This window comes from Leuciscus leuciscus (genome assembly GCF_965113295.1).
Source record: "Leuciscus leuciscus genome assembly, chromosome: 22".
Taxonomy (NCBI): domain Eukaryota; kingdom Metazoa; phylum Chordata; class Actinopteri; order Cypriniformes; family Leuciscidae; genus Leuciscus; species Leuciscus leuciscus.
In genome coordinates this window covers 17,468,480-17,490,828 of record NC_138746.1, presented here as the reverse complement: position 1 = coordinate 17,490,828, position 22,349 = coordinate 17,468,480, and the positions used below count along the sequence as shown (strand labels likewise).

General features: G+C 37.0%; 2 protein-coding genes across 2 annotated transcripts in view; one reads left to right on the top strand and one right to left on the bottom strand.

Annotated features, from left to right (window-relative positions):
* The window catches only part of LOC309486764 (uncharacterized protein), a 10,167-nt gene extending 5,524 nt beyond the window's left edge, over positions 1–4,643 (bottom strand). The window contains exon 1 of the mRNA XM_082154198.1: positions 4,305–4,643. Within this exon, the coding sequence (XP_082010324.1) occupies positions 4,305–4,413 (109 nt within the window). The 5' untranslated portion in view covers positions 4,414–4,643. The remainder of the gene's footprint in view (positions 1–4,304) is intronic.
* A 1,506-nt stretch (positions 4,644–6,149) lies between these two features.
* Positions 6,150–22,349, top strand: part of wdfy4 (WDFY family member 4) — a 50,098-nt gene continuing 33,898 nt past the window's right edge. Inside the window, exons 1-12 of the mRNA XM_082154076.1 lie at positions 6,150–6,434; positions 7,464–7,700; positions 9,274–9,385; positions 9,734–9,840; positions 10,439–10,591; positions 10,871–11,060; positions 11,656–11,845; positions 12,725–12,885; positions 13,741–14,202; positions 14,292–14,393; positions 14,606–14,796; positions 21,723–22,330. Coding sequence (XP_082010202.1) covers positions 6,414–6,434; positions 7,464–7,700; positions 9,274–9,385; positions 9,734–9,840; positions 10,439–10,591; positions 10,871–11,060; positions 11,656–11,845; positions 12,725–12,885; positions 13,741–14,202; positions 14,292–14,393; positions 14,606–14,796; positions 21,723–22,330 — 2,534 coding nt within the window. The 5' untranslated portion in view covers positions 6,150–6,413. The remainder of the gene's footprint in view (positions 6,435–7,463; positions 7,701–9,273; positions 9,386–9,733; positions 9,841–10,438; positions 10,592–10,870; positions 11,061–11,655; positions 11,846–12,724; positions 12,886–13,740; positions 14,203–14,291; positions 14,394–14,605; positions 14,797–21,722; positions 22,331–22,349) is intronic.

Here is a 22,349-nt window from a genome sequence, read left to right as displayed (position 1 = left end):
TTCCATTAGATAACATTAGTTTTCTCCATTAGTTAACATGAACTAACAACGAAAGATACTTGATTTCAACATTTCCTAATTTAATATCAAAACCAAAGTTGTGTCTGTTAATATTATTTAGGCCTAATGGACCAGAGCTATATGTCTTAATATACTTTATACAGTATTAAACTCACAATTTTTAAAGATGGAAATCATCTTCTTATATATATCATATACATAACAAATATATGTTGAATAATGGCTAACTTTAGCTCTTTATTAACATACCGTTTTCCCATTATTGTGTAAAAGGTTAAAGGTGCTCTAAGTGATGTTGGGTGACGTCACTTCTTGTTGACGTTTAAAGTATTGTCAAACAAAACGGAGGCTATCTAGACCCTCCCTCCTCCTCATCCGTGCACTAACCCCCCAAACCCCACCCCCAAATCCTTCTTGTCGGTTATTGGCTGGAACAGTTTGTTATGTTTCGTGGTGAGGGTTAGCCCAGTTTGTTTTTCTTGCTGTTTGTGGAGCCTGGGGTGTCTACAGAGATCGCGTTTTACAGTGTGCTCAGGGGACAGGCAGCTAGCGGATGGTGAGGAGATGTTTGCTGGATGTGACAAAAAAATTTTTGGCCTAAAAAACACGTGACATCGCTTAGAGCACCTTTAAATAAATTGTTCGATCTTGCTACTGTACTGTAGCTATAATAGGATCGACTCCTATAATTTGCACTGGCTTTGTTTCCTTACAAATATTTATTAATCAATAGTTAATATTGATAATTAATAAAAAGTTGCAACTGTAAATCCAGGTATGAAATTTCCCGCAGTAAGCTTGCAGGCTATTTATCAGTTTAATTCCCCATTTTTGATCATCGTGGTGACAGATTAACTATATACAGTGCCCTCCACAATTATTGAACCCCCTGGTAAATATGATCAAAATGGGCTGTAAAAAATAAATCTGCATCGATTATCCTTGTGATCTTTCATTCAAAAAATGTGCAAAATTCTAACCTTTCATTGAAGTAAAAGAATTGAAAGTGGGGGGAAAATCACATTATGAAATAAATGTTTTTCTCCAAAACACGTTGGCCACAATTATTGAAACCCTTTTATTAAATACTTTTTGCAATCTCCTTTTGCCAAGATAACAGCTCTGAGTCTTCTCCTATAATGCCTGATGAGTTTGGAGAATAACTGACAAGAGATCAGAGACCATTCCTCCACACAGAATCTCTCCAGATCCTTCAGATTCCCAGATCCATGTTGGTGCTTCTTCTCTTCAGTTCAGCCCACTCATCAGGTCAGGGGACTGAGACGGTCATGGCAGAAGCTTCATTTTGTGCTCCACAACAAATTTTTGTTTTGATTTTGATGTTTGTTTTGGATCGTTGTCCTGATGGAAGATCCAACCACGGCCCATTATAAGATTTCTAGCAGAAGGCGTCAGGTTTTGATTTTTTATCTGTTGATATTTGATAGAATCCACAATGCCATGTATCTGAACAAGAAGTCCAGGACCTCCAGCAGAAAAATATGCCCACAACATTAAAGATCCAATGGTATATTAAATTGTACACATGGGGTACTTTTTATCCTTGTGTTCACCAAACCCATCTAGTGTGTTTGCTGCCAAAAAGCTCTGTTTTAGTCTCATCTGACCACAGAACCCTGTGTTGTTTGAAGATCCAGTCGTGTCTGACAATTAAATTTGCTGGAATTTGTTTTTGGATGAGCGAGGAGGTTTTTTTTTAAACCCTCCCAAACAACATGTGGGGATGTAGGGGTTGTTTGATAATTTTTTTTTTAGGCTTTCTGACCCTAAGACTCAACTAATCTCTGCAATTCTCCATCTGTGATCCTTGGAGAGTCTTTGGCCACTCAAACTTTCATACTCGCCGTGCATTAAGACAGTATAGACACACGTCCTTTTCCTGGCAGATTCATAACATCTTTAGTTGGTTATAACTTCTTAATTATTGCCCTGATGGTCAAAATGGGGATTTTCAATTCTTTAGCTATTGTCTTACAGCCACTTTCTAGTTTGTGATGCTCAACAATCTTTTGCTACGCATCAGAACTGTATTCTGTGGTTTTACTCATTGTGATGGATGATTAAGGGGATTTGGCCTTTGTGTTTCCTCATATTTAAACTCCTGTGAAACACGAAGTCATAGCTGGACAGTTTCATGTTCCTAGTCACCCTGGTGTACTAAAAAAGGTAAATATTAATGGGAATATACTTCAGAGATATTTTACTCGTAAAAAATTCTAGGGGTTTCAATAATTGTGGCCAACATGTTTTGGAGAAAAACATTTATTTCATAATGTGATTTCCCCCCACTTTCAATTCTTTTACTTCAATGAAAGGTTAGAATTTTGCACATTTTTTGAATGAAAGATCACAAGGATAATCGATGCAGATTTATTTTTTACAGCCAATTTTGATCATATTTACCAGGGGGTTCAATAATTGTGGAGGGCACTGTAGTATTTTAGGAGAAAAATATACTATAGGCCTATGTTTACCAAATTACATTACATTATGAAGGTGATTTAGATCAGACTGTTATCCTTTTTGTCTATTTAAACAGGGAAACATCTAAGATAACGTAAGTAGATTATGGAGTGCCACAAGGATCTGTGTTAGCCCCTCGCTATTTTCAATATACATGCTGCCACTTGGTAATATTATAAAACAAGGAATTAGTTTCCACTGCTATGCCGATGATACTCAGTTATATATTTCATCACGACCAGATGAGTGTGTTAAAGATATTAAACATTGGATGACCAGAAATTTTCTTCTATTAAATTCAGATAAGTCCGAGGTATTACTTATTGGACCAAAAACCTGTACGCAGAATGTCTTAGAATTTGCATCTAGAAGAATGTACTGTTATTTAATCCTCTACAGTTAAATACCTGGGTGTTATATTAGACAGCAACTTGTCTTTCGAAAATCATATTTCATTTTACAAAAACAGCCTTCTTCCACCTCAGAAGCATCGCCAAGCTTCAGAACATGCTGTCTGTTTCAGATGCAGAAAAATAAGTTAATGCATTCATGACCTCTAGACTAGATTACAGTAATGCATTACTAGCTGGTTGGTCGTCCTGCATTATAAATAAACAAGCTACAATTAGTCCAAAATACAGCTGCTAGAGTTCTTACTAGGTCAAGAAAATATGATCATATAACACCAATTATATCATCTCTAAACTAGTTAGGCTACCTATTAAGTTCCGTATCAATTATAAAGTATTGCTACCGACCTATAAGGCCCTAAACAGTTTAGCTCCAGTGTATTTAACCGATCTCTTATCACCTTACAATCCATCACGCTCTTTAAGGTCACAAAACTCTGGGCTTTTGGTAGTTCCTAGGATATCTAAATCCACTAAAATAGGGACAGCGTTTTAGCATTTGGCTCCTAAAATCTGGAATAGCCTTCCTGATATTGTTCGGGGCTCATAGTCTCTCTGCCATTTTAAATCTCTTTAGCCAAGCATTCATTTAATGCATCTCATAACCTTGTACTCCAGTTAGATCAGATCAAATGCACATGCATTATCTGCTTAATGTTACGAAGAGCAGCAATGCTATTTTTTTTTCCATTTGCTTTTCTGTTTTTGTCTCGGGATGCCCATCCTGAGGTAACTAGAGAGTATGTCAGCTCCAGTTTGGATCCAAACTTTAATGAAGACTTCAGATGCCCAACACCTGTGAAGAGAGAGAGCACTAACTCCTGCAAGGACTTCAGATGAAGCAAGCTCTGAATCAACATGCACCAATGCTACATTTTCTAGATCCTAATCATTTGTTAACAACATTTATTCATTATCAATGAGCTTCAATGAGCTCATTGCTTTTTGCCTTTAATACATTGTTAGTGACCTCTGATTGCAGACCACTAAAATTGTAATGTAGACACATGCATTTTCTCTGTAAAGCTATTCTGAAACGTGAAAGTATTGTGAAAAGCGTTATACAAATAAATGATAATTGAACTGAATTACCATAGAACTACAAAAGGTAGGCTATGTTAGAGGACATCTTACAAAGCGTAACAGGTATCGGACGGAAACAGTCTGGAAGAAGCTGGCTATTGAAACGACTAATGCATTGAAACTTATCGCACGATTTGGTATTTTCTTTAATCAATAGTGGCCATTAATAGATAATAAACCGAACGATAGGTGGGAGAGAGAAACGGTTACGTTACATGAAGCTATTGACCAGTTAGATCAGTGCAATCTCTGCCATCATCTGTCACTGTGGATCCATTTCAGCACCCTTTAAAACAAAAGACTCACCTTTTTGTTTTAATACGCCCCGATCCTGCTGTAATAAATAGGAAACTCGATCGATCTCACCCCGTTGAGTCGATTCAAATATACAACTTCCTGAAGAAGCCTGCAACATTTTGCCACCATTTGTTTACGCCTTCTATAGACTGAAAAAATTATCGGCCAAATGTAAGAAACTCATTATAAAAGGATATTTTAATTGTTCTGTTAGTTTGATGCAGCGGAAATATCTAAGTCCACCACAAAATTCGCCCCGTTAGATTATAATTCATTCGATAAAAGAGCGAATCTGATCATATGCAAATATGCTGTACAACTGATTTAAGGGAAACCCCGCCCTCTGGAGGTGAAGGAAGAGAAATGTCTAATGTTTCCTCTAGTGGGCGCTCGGCGGCCCAAAACCCTGAACCGCATTTAAATGTCAAGGGGTTTTTTTTGCCACAGAAGACAATGAAAGTAAAATCGATTGTAATATATTTAAATGCAAGGTTGAACATGGTATACTCATTTTTTTTATATATATTTTTTACCTCAGCAATAAAAAAAATTAAAAAAGGAATTAATGCCCATTAATTAACCGCAAACGACTGTGATTGGTCCAGCTTGACAGCGCAGGGAAACGTCACAGGTACCACATGATAAAAGTAACTGGTGCAGAGCAGACGTCCTGAATAAACTGCAGACCGGAATAACGCCACAATATATTTTAATAACATTAACAATCATATTTTCATTAAGAAATAAATATTAATTAAGTAATAAAAAAGGGGGAAAGAAAAAAAAATAATAATATTTTAAGACACATCTTACCTGGCTAATTAAAGACAACGTCCGAGCTGCTAAACCTCGCCAATTCCAACAAGTTTTTTTTTTTTTTTTATATAGGCTACGTCTCAATCAGCTCACTAGTTCAATAGCCAGGCAACTGATCAGGGAGTCTGTCATTGCAAGGGCTGTCTCAATCGCACAATGCTTGAAACGTTTGCCCCCTAAAACGTCCCACAATGCACCGTGAAAACCAGGGAGCATGACTTGTTGCCTCACTGCTCTATCAGGCACTGGCTGTGTCCGACATCGTGTCTGGAGCGGTCGAATGTGGTTCTACGTATACATATCTGAAGATCTATTTTTGTCTGACAGTTTAATATGTGTGTGGGGGTATTTCGATTTTTACTATGTTTTTGTGTCTAACTAAACCAACCAATAACTCAAACTTAAATAAAATAAAATAAGGATTAGCGTGCTAGCGGCACTAAGACTATTTGATAATTTATTTGACTAATGTCTGGGACACACAAGGCCTGTAATATGAATGTAATTTGATACTTTCGACTGATCATGCCCAGACGCGCAGAGACAGTTGCGTTCTGTCAGTCTGTGTTTAAAATCTGCTCCAGTCACTGGAAACAGTCTAACTGGAAACGTTAGTGTTTCAACGGCTCAAAACCATAGAAAAAACACACTTTGCTATTTGACTTCTCCATTCCATCAGTTTGTGAAGTGTTACAGTTGTCTAAATATATGAGATGAATACCAGATAAAGCTGTACGATTTTAATTGTTCTTATATTATAAATATATATTTTTATTTTTTAACAATAGGTAAGAACGTTTCCTTGTTGCCAAGTCCTTATAATATTTGTAAGCTAAAGTTATCTTAAATCACCGCACGATGTCACTATTGCTCAACATCGACCGCATCTTAAAGCGCTTAGTGAAAAGTATTGGAATAACTTTAAACACCAGAGGGCAGATACTATTTACGTGCCCTCAAATTCACTTTTGATTGGTCGATTTTAAATCTCCCTTTTGGAATAAAAGAAGGAAAATCAGCCCGATTGCTTCACTATAGTCGTCTTAAATTATCCTATTTTGAGCCTATTAAAATGTGGAAAACACACAGATACGCAATAGAGCGTTTCTTCTGCTTTTTTCACTAGGAAGTGAGGCACATGACCAGGCGCAGCTGATGTCAGAGTTTCACATTGTGCAAAGTTCATGGATTAGGAGGCATGTTTCAGCCGGCCACTCACTGAGTGTTGTGATGTGGGACCCCAGAGGAAAGCCTTCTGTCCAGCCATAAATCTACGTACACAAGCCTTATCAAAGACTTGAGATGCCACCTACCAAACAACAGGTATGTGTTGGGTTACAGTATGACTGAACTGGAGTTTCGCCTGGGGTTCATATTAGTTTGAGAGGTTAATTCAGATATCTCACAGAGACTAATGTTGACAGCTGTGGTTGTCATGTTGTTGTCTCACTGAAGTGTATTCAAACTAGTTTTATCGCTTGGCGGCTCAACTTGCTGGAACACAGCAAGATAAAGTTCAACAAGGAAGCTTGACTGCTTTTGGTCAGGTACTTTCTTAGCCTAATTTGTTTGTCCGTAAACTAATTTATTTGATCAGATATATTTTATTGTATCAGGTTTAAACATTTCAGTAAGAGACAAGCAAGCTACTGTACAGAATAAATATTCTTTACCGCAATCAAGGCGTTGGATGCAATAACGAGATGACATTCATGTGCTGTATTTAGCCACAGAGTGAATAAACTGGTGGGAATGTGCAGTGCGAACATGTCATTTCTCCTGGAATGTGAATTGTCTTCCCTGTAGCTAAACAAGCTCACGACTTGACATCACAAGATCACATTAACGTGCAAACAACTCATTGTAAGTTGCAGGAAAGCCCTCCAACTTAATGCGGTTGCCTTTCAATTAATATTGTCATATGCTTCAGCTTCAATGTTTATGCTGTACTATTTTTTTGTGATATTTTCTTAGAAAGAACATGTTTTATGGCTCTAGAGACTTGAGTTCCTTTTTATATTTTAGGCATCAATAATAAATGATATTCCTTTTTATGTTTAATTTATAATGTTGTCTCAGATGTTTCACCTAAAATTCCCTAGAGCTGTAAAAATAAAATAACAACATATACCAGATCATTTGTTTTTGAAAGAGTGTGAAGGATAAAAATCAGAGAAAAAAAAGGATAAAAATCAGAGAAGCAGTTATTTGTGCAATAACTTCCTTGATAGTCACTTCATTGAGAAAGCAGATTTAGTAAATGTTTTCAGAGAATAGCAGATCTGATATCAGTGTGTGAGCGTTTCATTGTAACCTTTCGTTCATCACCTTTTTTCTTTTTCTTTTTTATAGGAGCCGGGTGGAGAAATGGACAAAATCAGTAAGGAGAACGGGGAACTTAGTGCGTCAGGGGAGAGTTCAGAGAGCACAGAACTGAAAACTACCCAAATGAACAGTGAGACAAATGGGGACCTGAAAGCAGATGAGGATCTAGTGATGCTTCTGAGAGATCAGCTAACTCAGTTGGGCCAACGGTCACCAGAACAAACAGACCAAGAGCTCAGCCGACTACTGCTTCTGTTCATCCAGGTACAGAAAATCAGTGAGAGGAAGGAACGAGAACTGATTTTTATAAACTGGCAGTCAAAAGTTTTGGACACGCCTATTAAAATTATTCACAAAAATAATTTAAATAGCTTTAATATGTATAGTTGTATGAGAGAGAGAGACACACGTGTACTATTCCTGTGATGGCAAGGAATCATTACTCTAGTCATTACTCTAGTCATTCATTCATTCGTAGTCTTTAGTGTTGCATAATCCTTCAGAATATGCTGAATAAGCATAATAGATAGCCTTCTAATATGCTTATTAGAATGACTTCAGCTTATTATTATCAGCTGAAAACAGTTGTGCTTCTTAAAGGGATAGTTCACTCAAAAATGAAAATTTTGTCATCACTTACTCAACCTCGTGTTTTTCTAAACTTGTATGGGTTTCTCTGTTCTGTTGAACACAAAAGAAGATATTTTGAAGAATGTCGGTAACCAAACAGTTGATGGACCCCATTGACTTCCATAGTGGGGAAAAAAAAAATACTATGGAAGTCAATGGGGTCCATCAACTGTTTGGTTACCGACATTCTTCAAAATATCTTCTTTTGTGTTCAACAGAACAGAGAAACCCATACAGGTTTAGAAAAACACGAGGTTAGGTAAGTGATGACAAAATTTTCATTTTTGAGTGAACTATCCCTTTAATATTGTTTCATGAAGAGAATGTTCAATCACTTTACTATCTTTACTATCACTTTTCGTCATTTTAATTCACCCATAGTTAATAAAAGTATTAATTACTTAAAAAAACGTATAATTCATATAATTCATCATAAAAACAAGTCAAGTGTGGAGTGTTGAAACATTTGACTGATAATGTATATTGGTCATATAAAGATTAAATCCCAAGATTTTATAAGAACCTAAATATTATACACCTTTCATAATATTAGCTGCTCTTCAGTGATTGGATAAAATTTGCGTCCCTTTGACAGAAGCACATTGCTTTATGCTAACATCGATTAAGCTAAAATCTTTCATTTCCCGTTTAAATTCCATCAATGATCTGTCACCAGTAGACAATTTGATCTGGTATGTGGCTGCATTGACAAGCACTCATGACCAGATGTAATCCCACTCACAGGCTGTGGTGGTGCATATGTGGAGGTTTACACACACACACACACACACACACACACACACACACACACACACACACACACACACACACACACACACACACACACACACACACACACACACACACACGTGTGACTCGTTTGACTTACCACTCATGCATTCTTACTGGGATTTAACCAACCATAGAGTAAGGAGTAAGGCACCACATCCGATTGAAAGTCGCACAGAAGTAGGGATTGAAGTTGGGAATGTTAGGTGAAATAATCACTCAGCTTAGGGAAATGAAACTGAAAATGTGAAGATGTTTTTGTTTTTGCCTTGTGATAAGTGCTGATTATGCTATTGATTTACTATATACATGATTACCTTTGTGAGAAACTTGTCATGAACCTCTCAAACCTATTTATAATTATTGTGTTCGTGTTTAAATATTAGCATAAACAATCTTTCCACTATCTCTTCATAAGGTCTCAGAGAGCGGCGGCGTCCTCGATGATCTGGATCTCCAGGGCCTGGCGCTGCAGGTTGGAGAAGCTCTTGTCTGTCATATACAGCAGAGAGTGGCAGAAAAGCCAGCAGGTACCTAAAAATAACATTTAATTCAACGCAGTATGTTAATAAAGTTGCAAAGTGATAACAGTGTGAAGTCACTAAAGGGCAAATACTGGCGGTGTTTAAAGGGAAGTAGCACACTTCTTTATTTCACAAACATGCAACAAAATGAATGTTGACCATTTTGGCTATTGTTCGTGTGCATTTATTTTCGGTTCTTCTTTCTTATACTTAGTTTAAATTAAATAATTCAAAATGTGTTTGTCTGTGTATGAAGAACCTAAAACCTCACTTATCTGTTGTGTGCTAATATATTATAAGATCAAATGGCTTTAATTGTGCTTTCTGTTGCTTTTATGGCTTTGTTTAAAATAGAGGAAGCCCGGTATGAATTGGAGCAGTTGTTTCAGAGGTCAGAGGTCAAAAGCAACCAAGGATGGCTTCTGCTCAAATCAATATCTCTTTTGTCTAACAGAGACACTGTAAGTCGTACTATGAAAACGGATATAATTGTTTATGCAATCAGTTTCATAATTATTTCGCTAGTGTTTTACCAATACCTATACATTTTGAAGATATAGTTAAAGTGCAATTCTGTTGCATTTGATGTAGTTTAGGTAACACTGTACAATAAGGTTTCATTAGTTAACTGCTTTAGTTAATATGAACTAAGAATAAACAATACTTCTTGACTATTTATTCATCTTAGTTATTGTTAATATCAGCATTTACTAATACGTCATTAAAATCAAAAGTTGTATTTGTTAACATTAGTTAATGCACTGTGATTTAACTAACAAACAAACAAACAATGAACGACTATTTTTATCACCTAACATTAACAAAGATGAATAAATTCATGTATTGTTCATGTTACTCAATACATTAACTAATGTTAACAAATGAGACCTTATTGTAAAGCGTTATCTTTTTTTTTTTTTTACAATAATAAAAAATACATAAATCACGAGTTTTGATTGCTGAGACAAAAATGAGTTCTGTTATTATTAAATTAGTCTTCTGTTTGACTCGACCCTGTGTAGTCATGTTTTGACAGGAAGGTGTTGTGTTCTTTGACAGGAAGTTGGTGTTATGATCAAGACAGGTCTACCTGCTGCATTAGTCAAGTGTCTGTACCTGTTTGTAGCTTTGCCTCCCAGAAAAGAGAGCTTTGACCCTCAGAAGAATGACGAAGTGGAAGTCAAATGCTCTTTTCAGGACACTCTTATTCAGGTTTTTACATTTTGATATGCTTTATTTGATGTTGTAAAGCAATTACGCTACAGATGCTCATCTTGTGTATCAAAATGGGATACTGTTTCTCCATTAGCACATCCAGTTTCAGAAAGCTATTTCTTTGTTTAGTATTATTATTGTTTGAAAAGTGGCAAAAAATTATTTAGTCCATTTAATCTTACTGTGAATGACCATGTAGAACGTTTTCATACATATCTGATGCATTTGTGTCAAACTAATAGAAATATACCTCTTCAAACCTTCACCTCTGCTCAGGTGATGTTGCAGCTCTGCAGGCATGTGTGTTTTGTGGAGGTTCTGCTGGAGACCCAGGAGCTTTCAAGTGTGATGATCTCTCTCACCCTTCTGTGGGATCAGTGCAGCCCCTCATGGAGACAGCAGGCGTCCCGTGTGCTCCGAGCAGTGTCTGCTGCACAAGCTCGCAACACTGTACCTGCACTGCAAGGTCAACAACCACACACACGAGCCCCAGCCCATTCTTCGGCCAACTGAAGGCATCTTATTAGATTGTATTTTTCATAATAAATGATTCAAATTTAGTTTATTGAACAAGTGCATTGGTGTATTCTACTTTAATATCTTGGTAATATCTATGTTTATCAACAAAATGATTGTATTTTGGCTAAATATGGAAAGAGACATATGGATATATGGACAATATGGATATAAGCACATTGTCAGATGACTATGATATTGATTTACTTTCACATGATGCTAAATTGAATTACTTAGTTGTCCCAGACTTATGATTACATAACATTTGTTTTTTAGCTGGAAATCTTCGGTACAGTAGGTCGCAGTTTTAAAATCTTGGGCACTATATAAAAGCTTCCAGTTGACCCCCTTTTTAGCGGTCCTGGGTCTAGGATATTAAATTGGACATAATCCAAGTTAGATCTTATCTCCTATCTTGGAGCCAGTGACAATTAGGACAAATTTACAGACTGACTTGGGGAAACTTAGTTCCTGGGTTGTTAGTATATACCTCAGGTACTTATTTAATTGTATTACACTTATTTATAGTGTTTTGTTTCCTTTAGCTAGTAACTGCATGAAGATCTGCATCCAGAACATGCATAAGATCAGCGAGGACGTCCCTGGTCATGTTCTAGCTGGGGTGGCTGTGAGTGTTTTCAGCTTTGTGAAGGACTCTTATCCAGTCAGCCCTGCTCTTTTTGAGGAGTTTGAGAACAACGACGGCTATGGCATCTTTCAGACCATCTTGTTACGGTAAATTCATGATTTTAGTCAATATAATTGGAGATTGTCACTAAATAGTGCTCATATGAAAGGCACAGCTGAAGACTAAATGTCTCTGAAGCTTAAAAAAATTAGGTAGACCACCACCTCGAGAAAATGCATTTGCTTAATGCATTCTTAGGTACTTTCCATTCCTTTCTGTAGCTCTCTTTCTTCATCTCATTCTCAGCTCCTTCCTCCTGCAAGTTTCTTTTTGCATGCCGCAGAATTCAATAATTAAAGAGCTCGTAATGAGATCAGCAGTAAATTGAGCTCAATCATATTACTGAACATGCCAGCTCTCCAACTCACTGTGTGTCTGCGCTTCCTCACAGCAAGGGTCACTACAGGACAAGACCGCCCTCAATGAACAATAGGTCTCATTCACCAAGCATGTTTAGACATGTATTTGTACGTAAAACCTGTGCGAGCATCTACATTTAACCCCACAGAAATGTTTGTGTTACTTTTCTGTGCACATACTATAAGAATGCTTGGTAAATGAGACCACTGTTACCTAGTTGTCTGTTACTTACACTACCATTGGGGTCTGTAAGATTATTTAATGTTTTGGAAAGAAGCAGTAGAAATGTCTTACATTTCTGATCAATATAATGCTTTTTTGCTGAAGGAGAATATACATTTTTAAATTTTTTTATTTAATCAATCTGACACACAACTTTTGAACTGAACTGTACTTTTGACCAAAGTAAGTTTACTGAGTTGTAAAGAGAAAAATATTCAAAATACCATTCATACTGTATTTTACTAGAATTTTAATATTTTTTCTTTGAGCTGTTGCAAACATGTACATACAAGTATAAACATGAAATGCTGGATTAGAGAATGATTTATTTTTACCTTTTGCAGCTGTGAGCAGGAAGTAACAGATGAGCACCTTCTAGCCGTTCAAGACCTTCTAGGCCTCATCGCATCATTTACGCTTTTTGGCAAGGCTGAGCTGAAGGTGGCCATATGTGTGAACAACCCCCAACCACCAGGCTTCAGGTTTGACCCCACCCTGACTAACGGTAAGCCGCCATGACAGACAGTGAGTGCCACTCTGCATCTCTGCTGTGCCACCTCATAGTAACGCCACATAAAAGGCAATTATGTCCAAGATGATGAAGTGTAGCTCTCCTCACTAACCTGGTTAAGCCACCCTGCATCCATTCTCTTCATACATACAGCAATTCCCCATTCATCACCACCAGAGCACCTCACTCCTGAGAGAGAGAAACACAGCACCTTTTTTAAGCTTTATTTCATTTGGCTTTGATGTGATTTTAATTATGGGTGAAACTCAATCTTATTACCCTCTGCAGCTATATTTATTTGCCATATACATCAGTGCACCTTTGTCCAAAGAGCCAATCAGTCTTTTCTCATATGTTGACGCATTTGAATGTTGATATAGTTCTAAATGTGGTTTAATCTCTTTAATGCGTGCCATATAACACAGTTTCATCCAGCATAAGTGTAAATAACTCAATACTGATGCAGTTTCTCATTTGCATGAGCTCTTACTTGTTCATAATGTCATCAATAATGTTGCTCTCTCACAACTTACTTTTAGGAATAGCGTTACAAATTGTGTATGTAATGTGTAGTCTACATTAAGTCAACTAATACAAGGTTGTTCTACTCAAACACGATGCAAAGTACTTTTTGTCCAGTCAAGTAATTGCATCTCAAATCAGTTTTATTTAATTGTATCTGGGTGTATTTTATGGTTATTTATTTCTTATTTTCTTCAATTTGTTTTGTGAATAAAAACAAAAAATTGACAGTCCATTTTTAGCCTAGAATTTTTTTAATTAAACACTCGACCAGTTGCCCCTTTTCCTTCTCATTTTCTAAGCGCCTCACTGTCTTTATATTTTCAGGTTCGCCAGTAAAGAACCTCACAGCCTTCAAAATCATCCAGTCCTCCTTCTTGCGCTCAGACAACACAGTGATCTGCTGCCAAATCCTGCGCACCATCCAGATGATCTGGTCTTGGGAAAAGGCTAACTTCTTCCTGCTGGAGTGGACTCTTCAGACTCTGGCTCAGCTGGCTGAGTGTGTGTGGCAGAAATTGCCACCTGTTCACCTCATTTTCTTCGAACTGTTTGAGACAGTCATCTTCCAGCTCTCCTACATCCCACACGAGACCCTCAAGAAGGTCCAAGCTGTGCTGAAGCAGGGATGTTCGGAGGCCTTCAACGTCGCAGCTCTGGACTGCTTCTACAGACTCATCATGCACAGCGGATTGCTGTCTGAAGTCCTGAGTGATGGAGGACTTATGGAGCAACTGTTGTTTGAGCTTAAAAGAAGGGCAAAGATAATCAGAAAGTCAGGTGTTGCTGGTGAGTCCTTCAGGGTTTACTCTGTACTATGAATTAAGAAAACAAGACAGTTTGTTCTGATCCTGATCTGAGGTTTTATTTATCGACAGCAGGTGAGGATGAAGAGAAGGCTGACAACTATGAGAGGAAGTTGACCGCGAATATTTTGAATGTGGTTGCAGCCCTGGCCTTGCAGTCAGTCAGGAACACTGGTTGGTTGAAGCCATTTTCTTTATAATTAAATAATTGCAATAAAATAAAAATTAAATAATGTTAAGATTAAAATAGAATTACAAAAATAAAGATCCTTTATGGAGGAAACAATCTCTGTATTTGAGCACAATTAATATTTGAAGAAAGGAGTTAATCCAAAGGACTGTACATCTGAAGTCATGGCGTCTGATCAGTCTCTTGGCTTTAATAGTGTTCATCAGGGACTTGGGGATGATTCCCTATGTGAAGATCTTTCTGGATGTTGAGCAGTTCCGCGGTCCTGCTCTGTGCATCCTGGAGCAGCTTTCGGAGGTGAATCCAGAGGAATACATGAGCACCGCCATCGGAGCCATCTGCTCCTCCATTGAGAGTGAGCTCAGACTCAAACAGGATCTTTTACAGGTATTTCCTCAGTTGCTGCTTTTTATTTTTGGCTCTCCCACTTCCTCAGTCACATTTACATACTGTAAAGACCATTATGTATTTCCATGGCTATTTTGGTCTTCCTGGTTTGGGCTGTTTTGCTTTTTTTTGCATTATTTATTATGCATGTACAAATATTGAAATACAAGTCACAATTTGTTATTCCAAAACATGATGGGATTAATAGAGAGGGCATCTCGTACCACCTACTAAAACTAAACTGTGAGTTCAGGTAGCCTGTAACTGTCTGTAAATGTAGCTTCCATTTTTAATTCTAACAAATTATAACATGTTTAAAGCATAATGAGCCGGTGAATTTATTATATCAGCTTTTGGGAGCCTGATTCCATTATAGCCAAATTCAGATTGATTTGCTAATATACAGTTAGCTGTTAACTCAAGCTTCATTCGATTAAGCCTGCAGCCTTGTGGTGCGACACACACAAAATTATGAGCAATATCAGATCAGAAAATGTGAGAGAAATCCAATTATGTATAACTTTGTTATTCAGTTACTGTACATGTCCATTTTTTAGATTTAAGCTCAGGAATACTAACCTGCAGACCATTAAAGTGTAACTGGGTTAAGGCTGCTGACAATTGGATTCACCCCGACCACTCTGTGAAATGTGTCAAAGCCATTCTGATTACTTCTATTGGTGCTAATTAGGTTTGGGCTTCATTTTATGACACATTAGCTCTTTGATGTATTAGCATGGTAGATTGAATAAGGGCTAATCCATTTTGTGCTAGGCTCTTTGAAACATGAGACCCCTCCCGTTTCACTTTTTGTAGTGATGCATTATTTTCGAACAGATATTTTGAACAATTCTAGGCAGGCGTAGTAAAACCTTGTAACTAATTCCAATTATATTGATGATTAATAATACAATTTGATAAAGATTAACGTCTGTACTATACGGAGCCCTAAAGGGACATGGTGGTGTAAAAACATGTAATTGGAGGAAAAAATCTATTTAAAATTGTTTGTTTATTTGCAAAACTTTTGTGTTCCTCGAGAAACGTTGCGCAAAATTTCTCGGGGGAACGCAAAATATTTGAGAGAATGCAAAAACATTGTCCCTTAGGGAGCTCTGTAGAACTACTCTAACATTCAAACTTGAAAAGTTTGGGGTCAATGAAAAAACAACAACCTTTAATTCAGCATGACATTAAGGACATTTATAATGTTACAAAAGATTTCCGTTTCAAATAAATGCTGTTCTTTTGAACTTTCTATTCATCAAAGAATCCTGCATGTATCACGGTTTCCTCAAAAGTATTAAGCAGCACAATTGGTTTCAACATTGACAATCAGCATATTAGAATGATTGCTGAAGGATCATGTGACACTGAAGACTGCAGTAATGACTGCTGCTTGCTTTGCCATAATAAAATAAAATAAATAGTAAAATTTCACAATATTACTGTTTTACTGTATTTATGATCAAATAAATTCAGCCATGGTGAGCAACATAAGAGACCTTTTTCAAAAACATTTAATAAAATCATACTGACCCCAAACATCTGAATGTAGTGTACTTGTAATACAGTGGCGGCTGCTGGTCTTTCAAAGATGGGAAGCTCATTTTCAGATTTATTTTTTAAATATTTTTTCATATTAAACCTGACGGAGGAAATGTGGTAATTAGGTTAAACTGAAATAAGGAATGTGGTGCATAATTGTGAAATGTATGATGAAAATTGTCTAGCAATTTCGCCAAGCAAATACCAAGAAATAGGTTGCAGCAGTTTGTCTTTCAACTACACTTGCAAAATCCGCGATGGGACTGAGCTCGAAAAGCTTCAGCGTCAGTGACTTTTTATAGTACAAAATCGCTGTCAATCAAAAGGAGATGCAGTCTTTCGACAGACCCTCCAATCATCACGCAGAAGCCCGGAGTCCAGGCCTGCCCACTCATCCATTCACCCCCAGAGACGCTGAGTGTCCGTGGGCGGGACATAATCGCAGCATTTATCCAATGACCGTCTAGTTTCGAAGCACTGGAAAAAACTGTTCAAAGCAGCCCCATTGAAGTCAATGGACGCTAGGCTTCAACAGGGAAATGCACTGTGACACTACGAGAATGTATAAGGAAATCGAGTCAGCCGACCTGCTGTATGTAGCTGATTCTGAACGAACTCGTCTTCGAGATGAACGTGTTCTAACGCATTTTTAGTCAATAACATTATTTTGTTATTTAAAAAAAAAAATTTTTTTACTGTTTATTTGACAGGGACAGCGCACAATTTAAGCAATTGCACCAGAGTTAGCTAACAGCTAATTTGCATCTGTTGTCCCTGGACAGGTAGACAAAACAAAAACAAAAGACTCAAGACAACCACTAAACAACAAATACACTACATACATTTAAAAAAAATACATATTATCCATCAATTCAAAATTGATAAAAACGGTTTGATGTATACACCAAATACAAAATACAGAAAATACAATGCAATCATTAGTGGTGACACTCTTGTGCTGATTTTAGGCAAATTTTGAGGCTGGCTTTAAATACTGCAAAACTTCCTGAGTTTCTAATGTTTGTGGGTATTGAGTTCCACTTCCCCACTACTTTAACAGAGAAGGCGGATTGACCAAAGGTTGTCTTTCTAAAATGCGGTACCAAATCACCCCTAGTTGATGCTCTAGTCTAGTTCTACTGGCACTGCCACTGCCAGAGAATACTATGCATCCTCTAAGAGGAGGGGGTGCAAGATCATGAATAACTTTAAACATTAGACATGCGTCCGAATAAAATAAGAAATTATCAAAATTGAGAAGGTTATATTTTTTCAGGATATTACAATGATGATAATCCTTATTTTTTTGTCTAATACTTTAAAAATTTGTTTGTAAAGTGAATACATAGGCTTGAGCGTAGTCACTCCTGCCTGTGACCTGGTTGTTATACAGCAAGACAAATGGGGAAAAATCATTGTGTGTACAAAAAGTTTTGCAGCAGACAGTGACAATTTATGCCTGATACTCTTAAAATTGTTTAGATTAAACTTAACAGTCTTGATGACCTTACTAACTTGTTGTTTGAAGTTCAAATTTGTGTCAATTATGATTCCTAAATATTTAACATGTGTCACAGATGTAATGACTTCACCGTTAATTAAAATATCAGGATTAACTGAATTATTAATCCTCGCTGTAAAATACATGCAAACTGTTTTACTTAGATTAAGGGTCAAACATGAATTTGCCAGCCAATCCGACACCTTACTCATCGAAGCTGTCAGTTTTGCTGCAGCGTGTTCTTTAGATCTTGCATGGGTAAAAATCACAGTGTCATCAGCATACATTTGGATGTTAACATCTGGACATGTTTGAGGAAGGTCATTTATATATATACAAAATAAAAGAGGTCCTAAAATAGACCCTTGAGGGACCAATGAAATACAGTTTGCAAATGAGGAACACTTATCACCCACTCTTGTACATTGTTTTCTGTTATTCAAATAGGATTCCATCCAGGTCATGGTATTAACGGATAAATTAAATTTAGAAAGTTTCAATAGTAAAACGTTGTGATTAACGGTATCAAATGCCTTCTAAAAATCTAAAAACACAGCTCCGATGACACCGCCTTTATCAAGTAGACTTTTGATTTGTTCCACAAAAAAACAATTTGCTGTTTCTGTCGAGTGATGCTTTCGGAAGCCAAACTGCATCGGGTGCAAAGTAAATTCACCTTCATTTAGATGAGAGACTAGCTGATCACAAACAACCTTTTCTGTAATTTTAGAAACTATTGGAAGTATACTAATGGGTCTATAATTTGATGTGAGTGTTCTATCACTACTGCAGAGTCACTACTGCAGCCTTCCAGGATGAGGGAAAATAGGAATTTGTTATTGACAAGTTTATCAAATGAGTTAAAGGCTTACATAGTATTAATTTATAATTTAAACAAAAACATCCTTAGACTTGGACTTGTTTTCATTAATGTATATTCTGAGACATTTTTGATTGTGAAAACAGGGAAATCATTATTTGCCGATACAAGTACTCTTGGTCTTAGACCAAAATTCTTGGCTAGACACTGTAATGAATCTACAAAGAATGAATTAAAGATCGTAGCTATTTCTCCTTTATCTTCTATCACTTTTGCTCCTTCTTTGTAATGCTATTAATATTTTCCCAAATGAATTTACTATTTCCCTTAGAGTCATTGATTAATTTAATAAAGTAATCAGCTTTAGCCTGCCTTAGATCTTTTACTACTATATTTCGTAATTCTTGGAATTTTCTCCTGTCATGTGGTAGTCCGGATTTAAGAGTTGCCTTCAGTGCTAAGTCTCTTTGCTTCATTAATATGGAAGTAGAATAATGTCAAATGTTTTTGAAATAAAAAGCCTGTTGAATTGCACTACTTGAAAAAAAATAGGCATTGCATTAACCATGCTTGCATTTTAATGCATTGTATTTTTAGTGCTTACATTTTTATGGGCTGAAATTCAACATGGTTGAATATTTAAGCTGTGAATATTTCAATTAAAAACATTTCAAACACCTTTTCATTATTAAAAATTCAATAATCCATATTCACCTTTCATATTTCACTTCCAAAATATTCAAACTGTTTAAAAATACAACCAATAATATTCAACAGGCAATTTTCGGTCCATTTTATTTCGCTTTGCAAATTCGCTTCCACAAATTCAGTGGTTCAAATTCGACAGTAAATTCAACATTGACGTCCAGGAACTGCAGGAAAAGCAGTAGATTGCCGAGCATACTCTCCATCTGCTGTTAGTCTACCTCACCATCAGATGGTGCAAAAGCGCGTGTTGAAGACCAGCAACAGTTAGAACAAGTCATTAATTCATAAAACTCATTTACAGCAATGTAAGTGTATTTGTGATTATTATGACGGCTGTTATATGTTAAATTCAGTGTCTTCACGGTTACTTTTCCTGTGTAGCCTACATGCATCTTTCTCTACCGTGAACGAGATTATAATGTTATTCCCCGATGCGGATATACAGATCCAATGTTACATTTTTGAGGTTGACATTTCTCTCTTGGTTGTTTAGTTGCCTTAACTTTATATTGTGGCAATGTGCTGCATGCAGGCTATTAGGGTTTCCCTCAATACTTAAGGATTCCCCTGCTGGATATATACAACGCTTAACGTAGCTTAATGGACTACAGTGATGTAAAAGACCAAACTCGCAGGCAAGCAGATGGACTCAGAATAACGCGCAAAGCTTAATGCTGAGCGTTTCCCAGTGATAGACTGGCATACAGAAGGCTTGATGTTGGACATTCGCACATTTAGGGACCGTCTCTAAAGTGTATACGACTTTGGTACACACGTTTCTAACTCCGATAGCATTTGAATAGAACGACTTACAGTCATAAAACCAACTGTAAAGTGTTCATTTAGTGTCAGGCATAATGCACACCCTTTGGTTTTTGATATTTATTCAAATAAATTTAAGTTTGCTATTGAAGTTAGAAACGTGTATGCCAATGTTGTATGCAACTTTAGAGACGGTCCCTAAATGTGCTAATGTCCAATATCAAGCCAATTTTACATTTAGTCATTTAGCAGACGCTTTTATCCAAAGCGATTTACAGTTAAACTAACAATAGGAGGACAATATGCAAGTGCTGTGACAGTTTAAGCTAATGCAATACACGTATGCATACTATATATATATATATATATATATATATATATATATATATATATATATATATATATATATGTATGTGTTGATTTTATGCCAGTATATCACGAACGCTCAGCATGAAACTTTGCGCGTTAAGTTCATATTCTGAGTCCATCTTCTTACCTGTAGCCTATATAGTAGCCTACAGCCTACTTCCCTAATAAGGTGCAAGATTGGTCTTTCATATCACTATCAACGGAAGGGAAATCCTTGAGTATGAGGTATTGAGGGAAACCGATTATAATCCTGTTCATGGTAGAGAAAGCTGATGACATGTAGAATACACAGGGCAAGTAACAATGAAGTTATTGAATGAAACATAAACACAGCTTTTGTGTGTTTATCATCTTTTCCGCATATACTGACACAGATAATCATTTTCATTTTATGCATGAATGTCTTCGTCAGCAACAAGCGCTTTTGCACCATCTGATGGTGAGGTCGACTAACATCAGATGGAGAGTATGCTCGGCAATCTACTGCTTTTCCTGCAGTTCCTGGACGTCAATGTTGAATTTACTGTCGAATTTGAACCACTGAATTTGTGGAAGCGAATTTGCAAAGCGAAATAAAATGGACCGAAAATTGCCTGTTGAATATTATTGGTTGTATTTTTAAACAGTTTGAATATTTTGGAAGTGAAATATGAAAGGTGAATATGGATTATTGAATTTTTAATAATGAAAAGGTGTTTGAAATGTTTTTAATTGAAATATTCACAGCTTAAATATTCAACCATGTTGAATTTCAGCCCATAAAAATGTAAGCACTAAAAATACAATGCATTAAAATGCAAGCATGGTTAATGCAATGCCTATTTTGTTTCAAGTAGTGCAATTCAACAGGCTTTTTATTTCAAAAACATTTGACATTATTTTACTTCCATACATTAACTTCCAAAGATTCTCATTTAACCATGGCAGATTATATTTTTTACGTGAATGTAAGACTTTTTTGCAAAACTCATTTTTAGTCTCACTAACTCTGGTCATCATAATATTAGATGCCTTTTCTATATCATCATACTGCAGAACATCATTCCAGTCCGAGTGCTTTAATTTATCCTCAAATGGATAAATTTGATAAATATGTTAACACAATAGTTCATATTTGACCATTAATTTTTTGACATTATAGGGGAAGCCGAGCTTCCCTTGCAGTCTTAAAGAAATCCCCACTGTTGTAATAATCCATTTCATCTTGCCTTTGCACAGTCTATTATGAAAGTTCTGGAGAACCCAACCAGTTGGAACGCCTTCCGCACTGCTGGAGGCTTTAACGGTCTGCTTTCCGTTGTGGTGGACATGGAAGGATCCCTGCTGGAAGCCCCAACGGGAATGTGGGCCTCACTGAACCGCCAGAGCCTTGTTAAGCTCCTTCTCCTCACCCTGCACACCATCGCTCTTGCGGTGCACGTGCACCCGGTCAACGGACACTTTTTTTACACAACCGGAGTCTGCGAGAGGCTGGGTGAAGCTTTGCTACAGCTAGGTTGTTTTCAGAGAGAGGTCCCTGTGGAAACAGACAAAAACAGCTCAGACTTCAGGAGTTTCCAGGAGTTTGTGGAAGCAGTGGAGAGGCCAGAGCCCCAGTTGCCACCACCTTTAGGAGACTGTGTTAAGCTGCTGGGATTTCTGGAGCAGTTTGCTACTGGTGTGAGCTTGGCTGCAGATCCATGCACTGGCTTACAGGAGAATAATCATGCTGGTGAGAGTCAGATCACAGTCTCAGGTCAGAGGATAAGGGAGCCATCCAATGAGGAGGAGTTGTTGAATCGCACTGAGGCCGCACGTTTGTCTTTAGTATCAAAAGATTCTGGGAGGTGGGTACTCTCAATCAAC